The sequence below is a fragment of the Penaeus vannamei genome, chromosome 5 (assembly GCF_042767895.1).
Source record: "Penaeus vannamei isolate JL-2024 chromosome 5, ASM4276789v1, whole genome shotgun sequence".
Classification (NCBI taxonomy): Eukaryota; Metazoa; Arthropoda; class Malacostraca; order Decapoda; family Penaeidae; genus Penaeus; species Penaeus vannamei.
The window spans coordinates 7,686,115-7,701,114 of NC_091553.1; the positions used below are offsets into that span (position 1 = coordinate 7,686,115).

The following is a 15,000-nucleotide window of genomic DNA, read 5'->3' on the forward strand; positions in this document are numbered from 1 at the left end:
CATGTGAGTCTTCTGTGTCACTGTATACTATCCATGTGAGTCTTCTGTGTCACTGTATACTATTCGTGTGATTCTTCTGTGTCACTGTATACTATTCGTGTGATTCTTCTGTGTCACTGTATACTATTCGTGTGATTCTTCTGTGTCACTGTATACTATCCGTGTGTCTTCTATGTCACTGTATACTATCCGTGAGTCTTCTGTGTCACTGTATACTATTTGTGTGATCTTTCTATGTTACCGTATACTATCCGTGTGCCTTCTATGTCACTGTATACTATCCGTGAGTCTTCTGTGTCACTGTATACTATTTGTGTGATCTTTCTATGTTACCGTATACTATCCGTGTGTCTTCTATGTCACCGTATACTATCTGTTTCAGTCTTCTGTATCACTGTATACTATCCGTGTGAGACTTCTATGTCACCATATACTATCTGTGTCAGTCTCCTATGTTACTGTATACTATCCGTGTCAGTCTCCTATGTCACTGTATACTATCCGTGTGAGACTCCTATGTCACTGTATATATCTGTGTCAGTCTCTTATGTCACCGTATACTATCCGTGTGACTCTCGTATGTCACCGTATACTATCCGTGTCAGTCGCTTATGTTACCATATACTATTCATGTGATTCTTCTATGTCACCATATACTATCCGTGTCAGTCTCCTGTCACTGAATACTATTAGTGTGAGTCTTTTATGTCATCGTATACTACCCGTGTTAGTATCCCATTCTAAGCCAAGCACCTGTCAAGGGCAACGACATCTTCTGAAAACAAGTTAGAATTAAAGTAATTCTTTCCGGTTATTACAGGGCAGTTGGTGGTGCTCCCTCTGACGTCCTCAAAACTGTTGGTATCTTGGGATGCAAGCGAAAGTCCGCTTATCAAACAGGTGAGATTTTACCGGTATACATCAATTTACACGTAGACAAAAATGTAAGCACAGACATTACCCTTCAACGAGATGCGAGGTGCTTTTAAGTCCATATTATCCCCAGGTTTCGGACGTGGATGTGACTGGTGAGACAAGCGTGGAGTTAGACTTCGAAGGCTCTTACGCTAGAGTCACCATTTTCAATACACTCAGTGGAAATACTACATACAGCCTATATAGCCCCCTCCAGCTTTATGTCTTCATTCCCTCACTTGCTGAAGGTAATGTGCAGATGCTAACTACAGTGACAGTAAAAGCATGTTATTTAGTATTCGCTCTGTTAGACAAAGAATAGACCATGACGCAATATAAAGCCATGATCTTCTTTTAGAGCCATACCTCAGCCTGCCCTGGGAATGCCCCGATACCCACGCGTGCGAGCCCGACACCCAGTGCGTCCCTGGGACGTTCAGTCTTCTTCCTGACCTTGATGCAAATGAGGAAGAGTTTCCCTATTCTTGTAGAGGTAGGTCTTCTCATGTCACTTCAATATCAATGAATTATGTGTTCATAAATCGTCAGTATTAGTGTAAGAATACCAGAGACTAAAATCGAAACCTCTTCCGTGGCATTTGTGGCGGAAGATGGTAACCAAACTGACATCACTGACGGCCTGACCGCTGCCGAGGGAAAGGTGTTGTCCATCCTTCACGCTGACATCATTTGGCCGGATCTTCAGACCTCAAGCAATTTTAGCTGTAGGATGAGTTCATCACTTTCCTTGCTGAAATACAGGTGGGCTGTTAATTCAAACAGGTTTCTGAATTTTTTGTCTTTGTTTTCTACTCTACTCAATGTACTTGTGTTTCAAAGACTCTATAGTAAGAGCAAACGGGTGACTAAATTGGTAAGACTCAATTTGGTTATTTTATCCACAGCATCGATGGGAAGAAAGCATCCGGGAATCTACAGATGCTAACAACATACATGAATCTCTGGTCTGGCTACGACTTCGTGACTGACTGTGTCCCTGACTCAAGTATTTTGCCTAATATCTTGGCGACATGGCAAGAAATTGATGTCAACGAATTTTCATGCGAAACAGGACAACTGATTAACGATACGTGTTATGTTTATATTAATGAGGAACGAGGTTTCCATGAGGCCCGGAGAGAGTGTCTGGCCCTTGGTGGAGACTTGGCGTACTTTACACCAGAGGTTGGTGAGTGGCTCAGCGACGAAGGCATAAACGAAGCAATGTGGTGCTTGGGAACTTCGCTTGAGGCTCGCCCTCTCAAGCCTCTTGCCCCAAAATACATCTTGACGCCGGGTCTCATGTCAGTTGATGGTGCCAGCCCCTGCTATTCTTTCAGTGCCACCTCCAACAATTCCTGCCTCTCCAAAATGCCCAGTCTGTGCGCCTTCTCCCCGCAGGCCAATCTGATCCCCGAGACAGGAACTCCATCAGAAGCGCCACCGTGCAAGGACCCGAATCCTTGCTTGAACGGAGGAATCTGCTACACTACTTTTACGGGTTTGGGCCTCGCCTCTTCGGAAAATGCCACAGGACATATGTGCCACTGCCTCAATGGCTATTATGGCCTCAGCTGTGAATATACAGGTGAGGAGCTACTAAAATACTCGTTACAAATACCATACCTTCTTCATCTATCCTGTAACACCTGTTCCTATCATGACAACAATGCTCATTCAGTAATACTCTGTCTGCCACAGGGGCCAACGGGGTAGACTATCATAAGAGCAATTTGAGTGAATTGGTGGCCCTGGAAGGAAACACACTAAACATAGAATACGTCTGGTATGGAGTGCACAGTAATTTCACTCACTGCTACACTCCAGCTGCCCTCACTCTCTTCCAGCTACGGTGAGAAGCTACAAAAACTTAGTCATTACAGCTGACATAAATATCCAACTTGCGCACGTTCCTCTCATATTCATATTACTTTCTCAAGATGTCATGATAAACTGGCAATTAGCAAGTACATTAATTTACTGATAATTTAAGGCTTTAGAGTACTTAATATCAACAAAATTGCCGTTAACACTTCATTTGACCAATCGCCCCATTTCGTTTCAGTAAACCGTCACAGATCAGTGCACTATTATGAAATACTATTCTTGTTAATTAGAATAAATGTATGGGATAAGGAAAGATTGCATCTCATATGAACAAAAATACAGACACAGTAACGTGCATACAGTTAAAGTAAAATGCAGTCACAATAAGAAAAGAAAAACAAGTAGTGACGTTTCGAAATCAGCAGGTTTCATCATCAGACAATATAAAAAATGGATCTCATGTGGCTTACTCCTCAACAGATGCAACGGCAGGAGCAGCTGCAATGTGTCCGAGAGAGACCTGCGCCTCCGCCTTCCTTCCTTTTGTCCTCGACATCTCCGCCGTCAGGTACTTCTTTTAATCTCTTCAATGATCAGCTGTCTGGAGAGGGAAGGAGAGAGAGAGAGAGAGAGAGAGAGAGAGAGAGAGAGAGAGGGAGGGAGGGAGGGAGAGAGAGAGAGAGAGAGAGAGAGAGAGAGAGAGAGAGAGAGAGAGAGAGAGAGAGAGAGAGAGAGAGAGAGAGAGAGAGAGAGAGTGAGAGAGAGAGAGAGAGAGTGAGAGAGAGAGAGAGAGGGGGAGGGAGGGAGGGAGAGGGAGAGAGAGGAAGAGAGAGAGACAAATTGACAGACAGATTGCCAGGCAGGGATGTAGAAAAAGACAGAGGGCAGGAGGAAGATAAACATTGATTTCGCAACGTCTACTAATTTTCAAGTCGATCTTTACATTACCTTAATGTGTCCCCAATTAACGACGTAAATTTCTCCCCAAATGCCGCCCAGCTTTTGGTGCGATGGTCCAGCATGCGAGTTCCTGGGTGTGCGAAGGGTGTTGATGGTGCAGGTCCTCTTGGGTGTTATTCTGTCACAGATCAGGCCTACGATAATGCTCAGGGTATGTACAGTATATTTTAGTACCTCCAGAATTTCATGTATTCTGCTCGGAAATGACAAACAGATCTGATAACGTTAAACTAGTATGTCCAAAAATACAATTTCGGAAAAAATAACATTTTACTTTTTTCTCCATATGTCTCCTTATATCGATATTAATTATTGATAGTGTGAGTAATAATTTTTCACCTTTATCTAAATAACAAGAAATGCTCACAATCAAACATTTTGTCGACAGATGCTAAGCTCGAGTGTAACAGTCAAGGAGGGGATTTAGCAACACACACCGATTTGTCCATCTTTTGCGACTTGGCCGAGGATTCCTCTATCTGGGTCCAGTCAAGTAGTGCATCTGACGAAATCCATGGTTTCTCGTTCATGGCTGTCGGAGCTACGAAGCAAATCTGTCCTTCATTGCAGCCCAGTATGAGCGACAGTAGGGGCATGTGCAATTATCCTCTCACAGACACTTTTAAGATGTCGGCCACTCTTATTCTTGGCCTGAATAAAACTACGACGGGCGTTAAAGTTTCCTGGGACGAGCAACCAGGAGCAGACACTTATATCCTGTGCGTCATCAACTGCATCAGCCTACCAGGTCCGACAACAGAGTACTTCTGGCAGACGGTAGATTCAGGAACCAGACGCACCTTTACGCTAACTCCACTCATCAACGGGGTTTCCCTGCCAAGATCGAGCGTCTCCATCTATCACCCATGTAAGTTTGATGCCGAGAGGCGTTCTTCAATCTGACTGGAAGTACCTAATATTAAACCTGCATGCTTATTCATCACTGGGTTCCGTAGCGTGATGGCGTGTTCCTTCGTAGAAAGATGGTGTTAAATTTAATCAACATTACACCCTCATAAAGACTTTTAGTCTAAGTTTTTCAGTTGTTTATTCTTTTTCATTAATTTACATTTCTGTTTTTCTGATTTTAACTGTACATCTGTTTATCTATTTGCATGGATATTAAAGTCTATCTATCAGCCTTTATACCCTCTTGTCTTCGTACTTCACCACCTACTCATTCATCTAATTTGCTCTATATCGTTCTTTCTTTATTATCTCTTATCTCCCCATACATATGCATATCTGTCTATCTATCTGACTATCAAAAAGACATTAATTAACCCTTTTACTGCAGGACTAACTAAATATTGCTATACATGCCATTGTTTATTTTTTTTTCTTAAGTAACTGATGATGCATAAATTTTCTGATATCGTGACAGGGCAGTTGAGCGTGGTGGCAGGAGAGGGTGCGTCTGTCGTAGTGTCATGGGAGCCTCTGTACAGTTCCTTCAAGGTGAGTATTCTGTCATGTCGGCCATTTTATCCTTTCGTTTAGGACGTGAATGCAGGATACCTAATAGGAGAACATCAGAGCACACAAACATGCATGCAATACGGTCTAACGTCACATCCAAATCCTCTCGAATTTTCTCTCAGCTTGCGATGGCCAGTGTCTCCTATTCAGGGGAGGGTTACGCTGTTGTTGAAGGCGTGGAAGAGGACGTCTTCAACTTGATTTTCGTGAATTCTAAGGACAGCGAGGTTTTGGAGGTGGAGGCTCACATCCTACGCCGCGCTGGGACAGGTAGGAATGAGAGTTCATGCAGTTTCCCGAATGTTTTGTGTCGATGGATAATATTGTACCACAGAAGAAAACCAATACGAAATCGAGAAGAGATGAAGACATGTACGCTATTTTCTTCAGTTTCAGTAAACACACGTCCATGGGTGATGGTGGAAGGCTCCGTTCAGAAGGTTATCGGACTCAACTCCCTCCTGCCTGATATAAATCCCGCCAGGGCTTTTACTTTTCTCACCACTGTGTTTGAGGACCAAGGTGAGCAATTTTATTGTTTACTCTATTTCCAAACGCTTATTGAACGAACAAAGAAATCATCATACTAATATGATACGCCATTTTTTAACTAAAACTAACCATCTACCCTTCCTCTGAAGTCCCTGAGCTGGAAGGGCAGGACCTGGTGAGCAACTCAAGCCTGGACATCACCTACGCTGACTTCGCGACCTCCGATGACTTCGACGACCCTGAGTACTGCAGTGTGAGGTCAGCCCGAGCTCTTATCAGATACGCGTAAGTATCATCGTGATTAGTTCGTCTCAAAGGCACTTGATAGAATGAAATGCATCAATTTTTCTGTTTTACTAAGATATACATAAAGCAATAATGTAGATGCATATGACGGGCATAACATGAGCTACGGGTTTATGTATTCTTAGCTTGTCCGAATTGTTTGAAGTTCTCTTGATTTGACTTACAGGGAAATGAAAATAGTTATATTGAGATAGAAAGGAAAGTCCATTATCAAAGTTCCATTTATAAAAGGATAAGTACAAATACAATCGTTATATATGATTGCAACAACTTTTTTATAGATGCTATCATTGTAAAGGTTTTGGTAAGTACTCATTAGATATTAATTGATAATTTCATTAACCAAATATTTATAGAACAAATATGTAAGGAAAATCACGGTCGAATATCTTGACGTGCATCCATGTTAATCTGTTTTACTAGTTTAAACCTCTAGATGATTTTTTTTTTACTGTATCGAAACAATGGGCAGCTTAATAGCGCAATTGTTGTTGCCATAAATGCTAACTTGAAAGATTGGCATATTCATCATCTAAAGTATTGTTTGTATTAAGAGACTTCGATGATGATTAGCTATTTTTGTAGATATATTATTTATTTGATTTTCTTTACATATTTTGCATTAAGCATTGTTTTCACTGCTCATTTATATTCATCACTGAAAGAAGTTGTGTGATACTATATAGAAGAATTGAAATTGTTCCGAACGAAATTCACAAAGTGGCATGTATTTCTTGACAGCTGTCAGGGGAAGACGTCTTGTAGTCTGCCGAAGGACTTGCTAGCTTCTTACACACACCCGCCACCCGCATGGGAGAACCTTTGCTCCAACACGAACGCATCATACCGCCTTTTCCTCCGAGCGGGAGAAATGTCAGATGACATCGAATGCCCAGACCTGGAGGACTTGCATGTGAACCGCCACACGGAGGACAGAACTTGCTACGGGTTGACAAGGTCGACTCTTGGCTTCCAGGAGGCAAGGGAGGTGTGTCTCTCATACGGAGGCGACCTCCTGCACTACCATGACCGCCTCAGAACGTGGTTAGATGGGGCTTGGAGTGGAGCGTTGGAAGCGGGGGACAAGAAGACCTGGGTGATCGGCTATTCCAGCACACCGCGACAGCTGAAGCCCATGATTCCACCGCATCTGCTTCATCCCGCTACCCTAGCCAATGGCAATGTCGAGGTGTGTCAGGAGAGCAACTGCGACCTTCAACATCATTTCGGAATATGTCAACTGCCACCCTATACGTCGGATATACGTCAGACCAACACCACTTACAACGAACATTGTTCTCAAAATATTTGTCAGAACGGAGGCACATGTTTCACCACGCTGTCAGGGGAACAGATGTGCTCTTGTCTCCCCTCGCTCTACGGTTATTCGTGTGAGAACAAAGGTGAGTCGAATATGCAGTGTTCTTCATTGAACAGTTCAAGGGCAGCTTGACTGGTGGCTCAACACCTGGAAAATATTTTGTGAATTGATTATTAAAATCATCTTTAAAGTCTTCGAACTGCATATATAAAAAAATTATATATTATTACCAAGACGTTTTCTAGAAAGATATATTTAAAAGTAAAAGGATGTATTGGAAGTGTTCTAATCTAGTCATGGAACATTTTGTAGAATTATCAATTTTGCTTAAGTAAATGGTCTGCCAAGTTGCCAAAATTAAGAATATTACAGATTTAGCTCTTCATATGTAGAGAGAGAATGGGGGCAATAAATTTAAGCATACACACGCACGCACCCGCACACACACACACACACACACACACACACACACACACACACACACACACACAAATACACACACACACACACACACACACAGACTGAGAGAGAGAGTGATATATAGATAGATAAATAGATTGATTGATAGACAGACAGGTAGATAGATACATAAATAGAGAACGAGCCTGAGTACTGCCCTTTTCCTTCAACACAGGTAATGAGAGCGAGACCTTTATGAAGATCTCCAGAGTGTATGATCCTGAAGACAGCTACGAACTGACGGCTCCTGCAGGGAAGCTCATGATCGTGGAGTACGCCATGGTCGGTCGCCCTCTCTCGACTGCTCTCAGAGGACGTCAGGGGCTGCCTTCTGCGTTCCAGGGCTGCTACTCCAGCCACTCCCACCACCTATTCGCACGCAGGTGAGTTCACGTTAATTGTAATGTGTTGGATATATCACCATGTATTGCATTCATAAAAGGAGCCGTGGTGAGAGGGTGGGGGTTTCCGAGCACCTGAGTTTTCTTCATTAATATGTACGTCTATTTTGCGTGTGTACACTACATTCCCATGTTAGAAGAAAGTACTATGTCTGATATAAAGTTAAGGTGGTTTTCTTAAGACTGCTTTTGCTCTATGTTTTCGATATGTTTGAGCTATATATGTAATGCAATACATACACTATAGAATACATGTATGTATCTAAATGGCATACGTAAAATTTTCTCTTCTTTCGCCATTCACGCCAAAATATCCGCAGATGCAACGGCCGCTCCTTTTGCCAGCTGTCTGCCCGGGATCTGCGCCACGAGCTGGAGACTGCGTGCCCCCCGATGATCACGCCGGTCGTCGAGGTGCGCTGGTCGTTCGCGGACTCGGTTGAGGTCTGCACCGGCGAGGGCGAATATCTCGACCTCGGAAGCGGGATAATCGGCTGCTTCCTTGTCACAACAGGCGAGCACGAGTCCGCCTCTGCAGCTAGGGAGGAGTGTCTCCAGGGAGGGGGCGACCTTGCTTCTGCCACAGACATCAAGGAGCTCTGCAACATCGCGAGCGAGATCTCGACCGAGACGACGTTGTGGGTCTCCGCAGACGGCGATTTCTGGAGTTCGAACCGTTACTCCGCTTCCATCGACGACCCCAGGCTGCTTAATAGCGTCTCCTGCTCCGCCGAGAACACCGCCGGCGCCGAAGCCCGTGGCCTGTGCGTGTTCCCTTCCTACAGAGGCGAGGCACAGAAGTATTGCAAGAAGGACGAACCTCGCCCGGACAGGTATCCTGGCTACACCTGGAATGAGACAGAGGCAGGACTCATGGCTACCAACAAGTGCCCGAAAGGCTGGACTGGCTACGCCTCCAGGTGGTGCAGCAACAACGGCACCTGGGACGATTTCCTCGATCTCAGGTGGGTAACAGTTCGCAGGTGATGAAAAACATTTGCATAATTATGAAACAGATTTCATGCTATTCTTTTGGGTTATTATATATATATTTTTTTTTTTTTTTTTTTTTTTTTTTTTTTTTTTGTAACATATTTTTATGCTATGTCGCGAAATGGAAGTCACTGAATGCTCGAAATCGGCACGCTTTAATTTTTGTTTGTTTTCATCACGCAATATCATTTTTGGAACAGATCTAATCTAGCTTTACACCTCATTCTACATTAGCTTCCAGATCCTTAATACTATGCATCATGTAAAAGAACATACACAAATTATATACGTGTATTTTTTGTTATCATCTGCTCCTTTATTTGTTTATCATGTACTCCGGATCTCCCTCATAATGAGAAGCCGCAACTCACGTGTTCCCTTAGCGAGTGCAAGAGCGCAGACCTGGGAGAGTGGGAAGCCCAGACAGCGAACGACAGCATCACCGCCTCCGAGATCATGAACGGCGTCGCGCAAGACACGGAGGGAATGGACCTCGCCCCGGGGGACATCCTCGCCCTTGGTCACATCTTTGAGCTCCTCGAGACCAAGCACGAGGGCGATCTGAATTCGACGGAGGACGCCGCTCTCCTCGCTGAGGTGAGGACGGGGCGCCTCCGAGCGGTTGTCACGTGTCTCTCTATTGGATTCTGTTGCTAGTTGCTCGAAGTGGATATTCTAACCACTTAAGGACACATGAAGGATAGAAATACTGGGAAAATAGTGTCCTGAAAATCATTAGTTTCTTTTTTTTTAATTATTACTCCGTTGATGTTTATTTTGATTAAGTAAATCCTGATTATTTACAGATATATCTCGTACCATGCCCTTATTATAATACCTTTGTGATGTCAATACGTTTTCCGACTGTCTTAATATGATTTTTAAATTCTTTATTCACACCACATTCATTAAATATTCTACCTATTCACTTATACAATTGGATATTACAAAAGAGTCCATTTAAGACTAAACGGAAACGAGCCGAAGCACCACTGCCTTCCCCGTGCCAATCCCCAATCGCCTCCCCTAAATCACCTACAGGAGTACATGGAGGGATCGTCGGCCACGGGAGACCACATGCTCCGGGACCCCGAATCGTGGAAGGAGCTCGACCAGGGGGTTCGAGGGGACACGAGTACGAAGCTCCAGGTCGGCATCACCAGCGCCGCCCTTTCCCTCGCCACCCACCTCAGCAACTTCACCAAGAGCTATGTTAAAGACAAAATCAGTGAGAGCGAGCGATGCAAATTTGCTGTATTTCTTCCATCTTTTCGCATTCAAAATTGGTTAATTTTTACCCTTTCTAAAATTTCAAACGCGATTCGCCAAAGCTGAAAAAAATAAATATATTCCCCTCTTTTTTATACTGGACGAACTTAAAAATATATTCTTATACCGGAGAGAAGAAGAGACCAACATTATCGCCCTCGGAAATAAGACCCTCGCTTGACCCTCTCACAAAGGCCGCATTCCAACCGCAGACGTGAGGGTCAGCAGCCAGCCCCCGGAGTTCTACGAGGAGATTTCGGAGCGCTCCTTCAGCTACCCCGACGGCATCACCAAGATAGAGTTGCCAAAAGGATTTCAGACATCTAGCCATGGGATGGACGGACTTGTGCCAGTTATTTTCAATGCCTATGGAGATCTTCACTGTACCTCCAACAGCGTACCGTGGTAAATATTTAAACACACACACACACACACACACACACACACACACACACACACACACACACACACACACACACACACATATATATATATATATATATATATATATATATATATATATATATATATATATATAATCATTTTAACATTTTATGTTTGGCTTACAAATATTCATCATTTCAAATTTATCAACTTTGGGAAATGAAAAATATACTATTAGTAATAAAGCACAATGACTGAACACCAACCGTTAATATTCCTCAGCAACCAGAGCTCTTTGAACGCCCAGCGACACCTGCCCGCATTAAGTCAAGTCAACAGTATCGTCATCGGAGCAACAGTCGGCGCTGGTTCGTCATGGAGAGCAGGTCAGGCGAGGGTTTCAGCTGTAATGGATTATCGAGAGAGAAATTCAGTAATTTCTCTTATCTATGTAATCGGTGCTGTTTCTGTCATGCGATCTGTAAATTAGTCTTGATGTTATGTCAGTGCTGGAAAAAGCTTTTGTTTATCTGATTCTGGTTTGAATTATATTTTAATCAAGTTTGGGTTGCGATCATTTATATATATATATATATATATATATATATATATATATATATATATATATATATATATATAAATATAGATATATATTTATATAATATATATATATATATATATATATATATATATATATATATATATATATATATATATATATATATACACACATTTATATGTACATATAAATATATATAAATACACCCACACTCACACACACACACACACACACACACACACACACACACACACACATATATATATATATATATATATATATATATATATATGTGTGTGTGTGTGTGTGTGTGTGTGTGTGTGTGTGTGTGTGTGTGTGTGTGTGTGTATTTATGTGTATATATATAAATAAATATGTTTATATATATTTATATATATACACACCACACACACACACACACACACACACACACACACACACACACACACACACACATATATATATATATAACGTATGTATACATTATCATAGCCTGATAACATTCCCTTTCTAGAGGGAAGTCAAAGAATATCGGTCATCCTGCGCCACCAGTACGACGGCGCCGAGTATATCCTGGGATCCTCGCGATGCGTTTGGTGGGACGAACAGCAGAACGGATGGAATGACACCGGGTGCCAACGGATTACCTCCACGCACACGTACACAGAATGCTCTTGCGATCACCTTACCAATCTCGCGGTCATCATGGATATTAATGGAGTCATTCAGAAGGATAGTGTAAGTGGCTTATGGGAACGTCCTTTTTCTCAACACAATTGCAATATACGTCCATATGATCACAGGATTTTGTATTGCAGATCATAATGATATTTAACCTATAGGCTTCTTTAAAAAAAAAAAAAAAAACAAGGATCGACACTTACGGGATTCACGTGTAACATGAAACCCCTTTATTGCAGACCTTATACCTCATATCGCAGTGGATCACCATCGTGGGTTTCTCCGTGTCCATCCCAAGCCTCCTGCTTAGCGTCCTGTGCCTCCTCTGCTTCCGAAGTGTCCGCGTCCGAAAGAGTTCAATCATCCACGCCAATCTCTGCTTGAATCTGCTCATAGCGGAGATAGTCTTGCTAGCCGGTCTGGACGCCACCCACAATGCCGTGGGGTGCGCGGTGGTGGCAGCGATCCTCCACTACTTCTTCCTTGCCACCTTTACCTGGAGCGCCATCGAGGCCTTCCACATGTACCTCAACTTCATCAAGGTCTGGCGAGTTGCTTATTGTTCAGGTCTCTTTTCTCTCTCTCTCTTTCTCTCTTCATTGCAGAGTTTTCTTGAAATAAAAGGGATTGCTTATACCCGGGGTTCTTCACCGGATCTCTGGATATTTGTATCCATTTAATACTTTAAAATGCCAGATTATTAAATCAGTTTGCACTGTTATTCCATATTTCATAAACAGACTTAATTGTGCCCTAGACTTTCATGAATGAAATAACTAATGATCTTTGCCCTTTATCCCTAGTAATCCATACCTAAAGAAATTTCATACTTGTAAGTAATATGACTGATTATGGTAATCATTTCGGCAATAAAGTGACGCGGGTATGGGACCATACAGACGATCCACTGGGGGTCTAAAATCATCAAAAAGTCGATCTCTCATACACAAATACCGACAAACATAATATAACACGTGTTGCAATAGTAACTAACGTCAATAATAGAATAAGATATCTAAATTCACCCCGTAGGTATTCTCCACGATGGTATCTCCTCTCAAGTACTACCTTGGCTTTGGCTACGGCATCCCGACTCTGTTCGTCTCCATAACACTTGGCGTCACGCAGGGCCGCGGTTACGGGTCTGAGAGAGCGTAAGTATAACATTCATCAAAAGGAAAACCAACAGTTATTATGTTTTCAGCCTTATGAGCACGGGAATCTTTCATCGCAGTGTAAGAAATGTATTACATTAAATTCTTAAAAGATTGTGTCGATAGGGTTAAATGATTCATGGGTACCAGATGTTTCAACGAGATAGAAAATATATTCATCATTGTTTTTGAAAACGATGGTCGTCAAAGTGATTGTTTTGTTTATTTTTCTCCCTATTTAGATGCTGGCTCGATGGTGCACTGATCTGGGCTTTCGCTGGACCCCTTGCCTTTGTCGTAACGGTGAGAAATGTGGATTCAGTATTAGAGATTTAGGATAAACCTTTGATCAGTGCTTCCCGACATTTTTTTGCACACACGATCCCTATCTTAGTCTCCCGAAATGCATACGACGGCCCTGTTGTCAATCGTTTTTTGTCTTTTTTTCAGAAAATGAAATGGCATATATATGGAGAATGTAATTCACCGATCTGCTTGTTTAAAAAGACATTCCTTGAACATCATAAGGATTCGGGTTATTTTAGGAAGAAAGACAAAGCTCATCCATTAGCTAATATTCCTGCTGATGCTTGAATTAAATAACCAATTAATTTTTGCTTTACAATATATATTCTCTTCATCTTTGAATACACACACACAGACAAACATATACGCATACACATACATACATACATACATACATACATACATACATACATACATACATACATACATACATATATATATATATATATATATATATATATATATGTGTGTGTGTGTGTGTGTGTGTGTGTGTGTGTAAGCATATGTGTGTGTGTATACATATACATATGTGTGTATACATATACATATGTATGTATATGTGTGTATGTATATATATACATATATACATATATATACATAAATATATATATATACATATATATATATATATGTATGTATATATATGTATATATACATATATACACACACCCATGAATATGGCATTCTTTCCTGAGGTAACTCTTGCCGGATCCTGCAGAGCAACCTGGTGGCCTTCGGGATGATCATGCGCGTGGTGTGGTGCGACAAGGGCGTGGGCGACCTGCAGCGCCGCCGCTCGCGCCAGCAGCTCCTCAAAAGGCTCAAAGGATCCGTGTCCCTCTTCCTCCTCCTTGGGGTCACCTGGATCTCGGGATTCCTCTACTTTGCTGAAGGTCTGTGAGATGTAGTTAGTGCTCCATGGTCCGCCTTGTGTGCTGCGTGGTGTAGCGGTAAGCGTGTTGGTCTAGTAATATTGTTAGCCTGCGTTCGATCCCGCGCGCTGCCAGTGGTAACCCTGGCCATTCCTTGTACATAGGGCGAGATTTAGAAGCTAACCCCGGCCATTCCTTGCACACAGGGGGAGATTTAGAAGCAAAATAAAACAGACCGTATGTCACAGCAAAATATATTCAATGTAACAAGTGGAATTAAAATTAAATCTTTAATAAACTAAATCATTAGAAGAATGTTATTACAATAGAGCTATGCGAGTGGTATTTTTTTTTAATGATATGCCAGCTCTCTGATGAAATGTCAGTTTTAGACACTTACTGATACCATCCATGAAATTACCAGTGTCAGAAATATATATTCAGGTGTTTTATTCTACATACATACTTGCAAAACTCCATACAGAAATACACACTGACACATACATAAATAAAAACTTTATTTTCACAGCAACTTCCTTCATGGCTATCGTGTTCACAATCCTCAACGCTTTCCAAGGCCTCGGGATCTTCATACTAACCATCATTACCGACAATAAAATCT

The 15,000-nt window shown here is 42.1% G+C and overlaps 2 protein-coding genes across 2 annotated transcripts in view; both read left to right on the top strand.

Moving 5' to 3' along the window:
* The window catches only part of LOC138861728 (uncharacterized), a 7,773-nt gene extending 6,994 nt beyond the window's left edge, over positions 1 to 779 (top strand). Inside the window, exons 5-6 of the mRNA XM_070121548.1 lie at positions 447 to 577; positions 732 to 779. Of these exons, the coding sequence (XP_069977649.1) occupies positions 447 to 577; positions 732 to 779 (179 nt within the window). The remainder of the gene's footprint in view (positions 1 to 446; positions 578 to 731) is intronic.
* A 41-nt stretch (positions 780 to 820) lies between these two features.
* LOC113801797 (uncharacterized) overlaps positions 821 to 15,000 on the top strand; it is a gene marked incomplete at its 5' end in the record, with an annotated part of 14,788 nt that continues 608 nt past the window's right edge. The window contains 26 exon segments of the mRNA XM_070121799.1: positions 821 to 900; positions 1,007 to 1,163; positions 1,274 to 1,408; positions 1,527 to 1,677; positions 1,821 to 2,503; positions 2,617 to 2,767; positions 3,223 to 3,310; positions 3,742 to 3,853; positions 4,091 to 4,570; positions 5,087 to 5,160; positions 5,304 to 5,451; positions 5,572 to 5,703; positions 5,823 to 5,958; positions 6,721 to 7,382; positions 7,935 to 8,142; positions 8,481 to 9,125; positions 9,537 to 9,750; positions 10,195 to 10,381; positions 10,635 to 10,827; positions 11,089 to 11,192; positions 11,880 to 12,103; positions 12,286 to 12,588; positions 13,079 to 13,200; positions 13,443 to 13,503; positions 14,225 to 14,399; positions 14,908 to 15,000. The exon segment at positions 14,908 to 15,000 is cut by the window's right edge and continues 32 nt beyond it. Coding sequence (XP_069977900.1) covers positions 821 to 900; positions 1,007 to 1,163; positions 1,274 to 1,408; positions 1,527 to 1,677; positions 1,821 to 2,503; positions 2,617 to 2,767; positions 3,223 to 3,310; positions 3,742 to 3,853; positions 4,091 to 4,570; positions 5,087 to 5,160; positions 5,304 to 5,451; positions 5,572 to 5,703; positions 5,823 to 5,958; positions 6,721 to 7,382; positions 7,935 to 8,142; positions 8,481 to 9,125; positions 9,537 to 9,750; positions 10,195 to 10,381; positions 10,635 to 10,827; positions 11,089 to 11,192; positions 11,880 to 12,103; positions 12,286 to 12,588; positions 13,079 to 13,200; positions 13,443 to 13,503; positions 14,225 to 14,399; positions 14,908 to 15,000 — 5,718 coding nt within the window.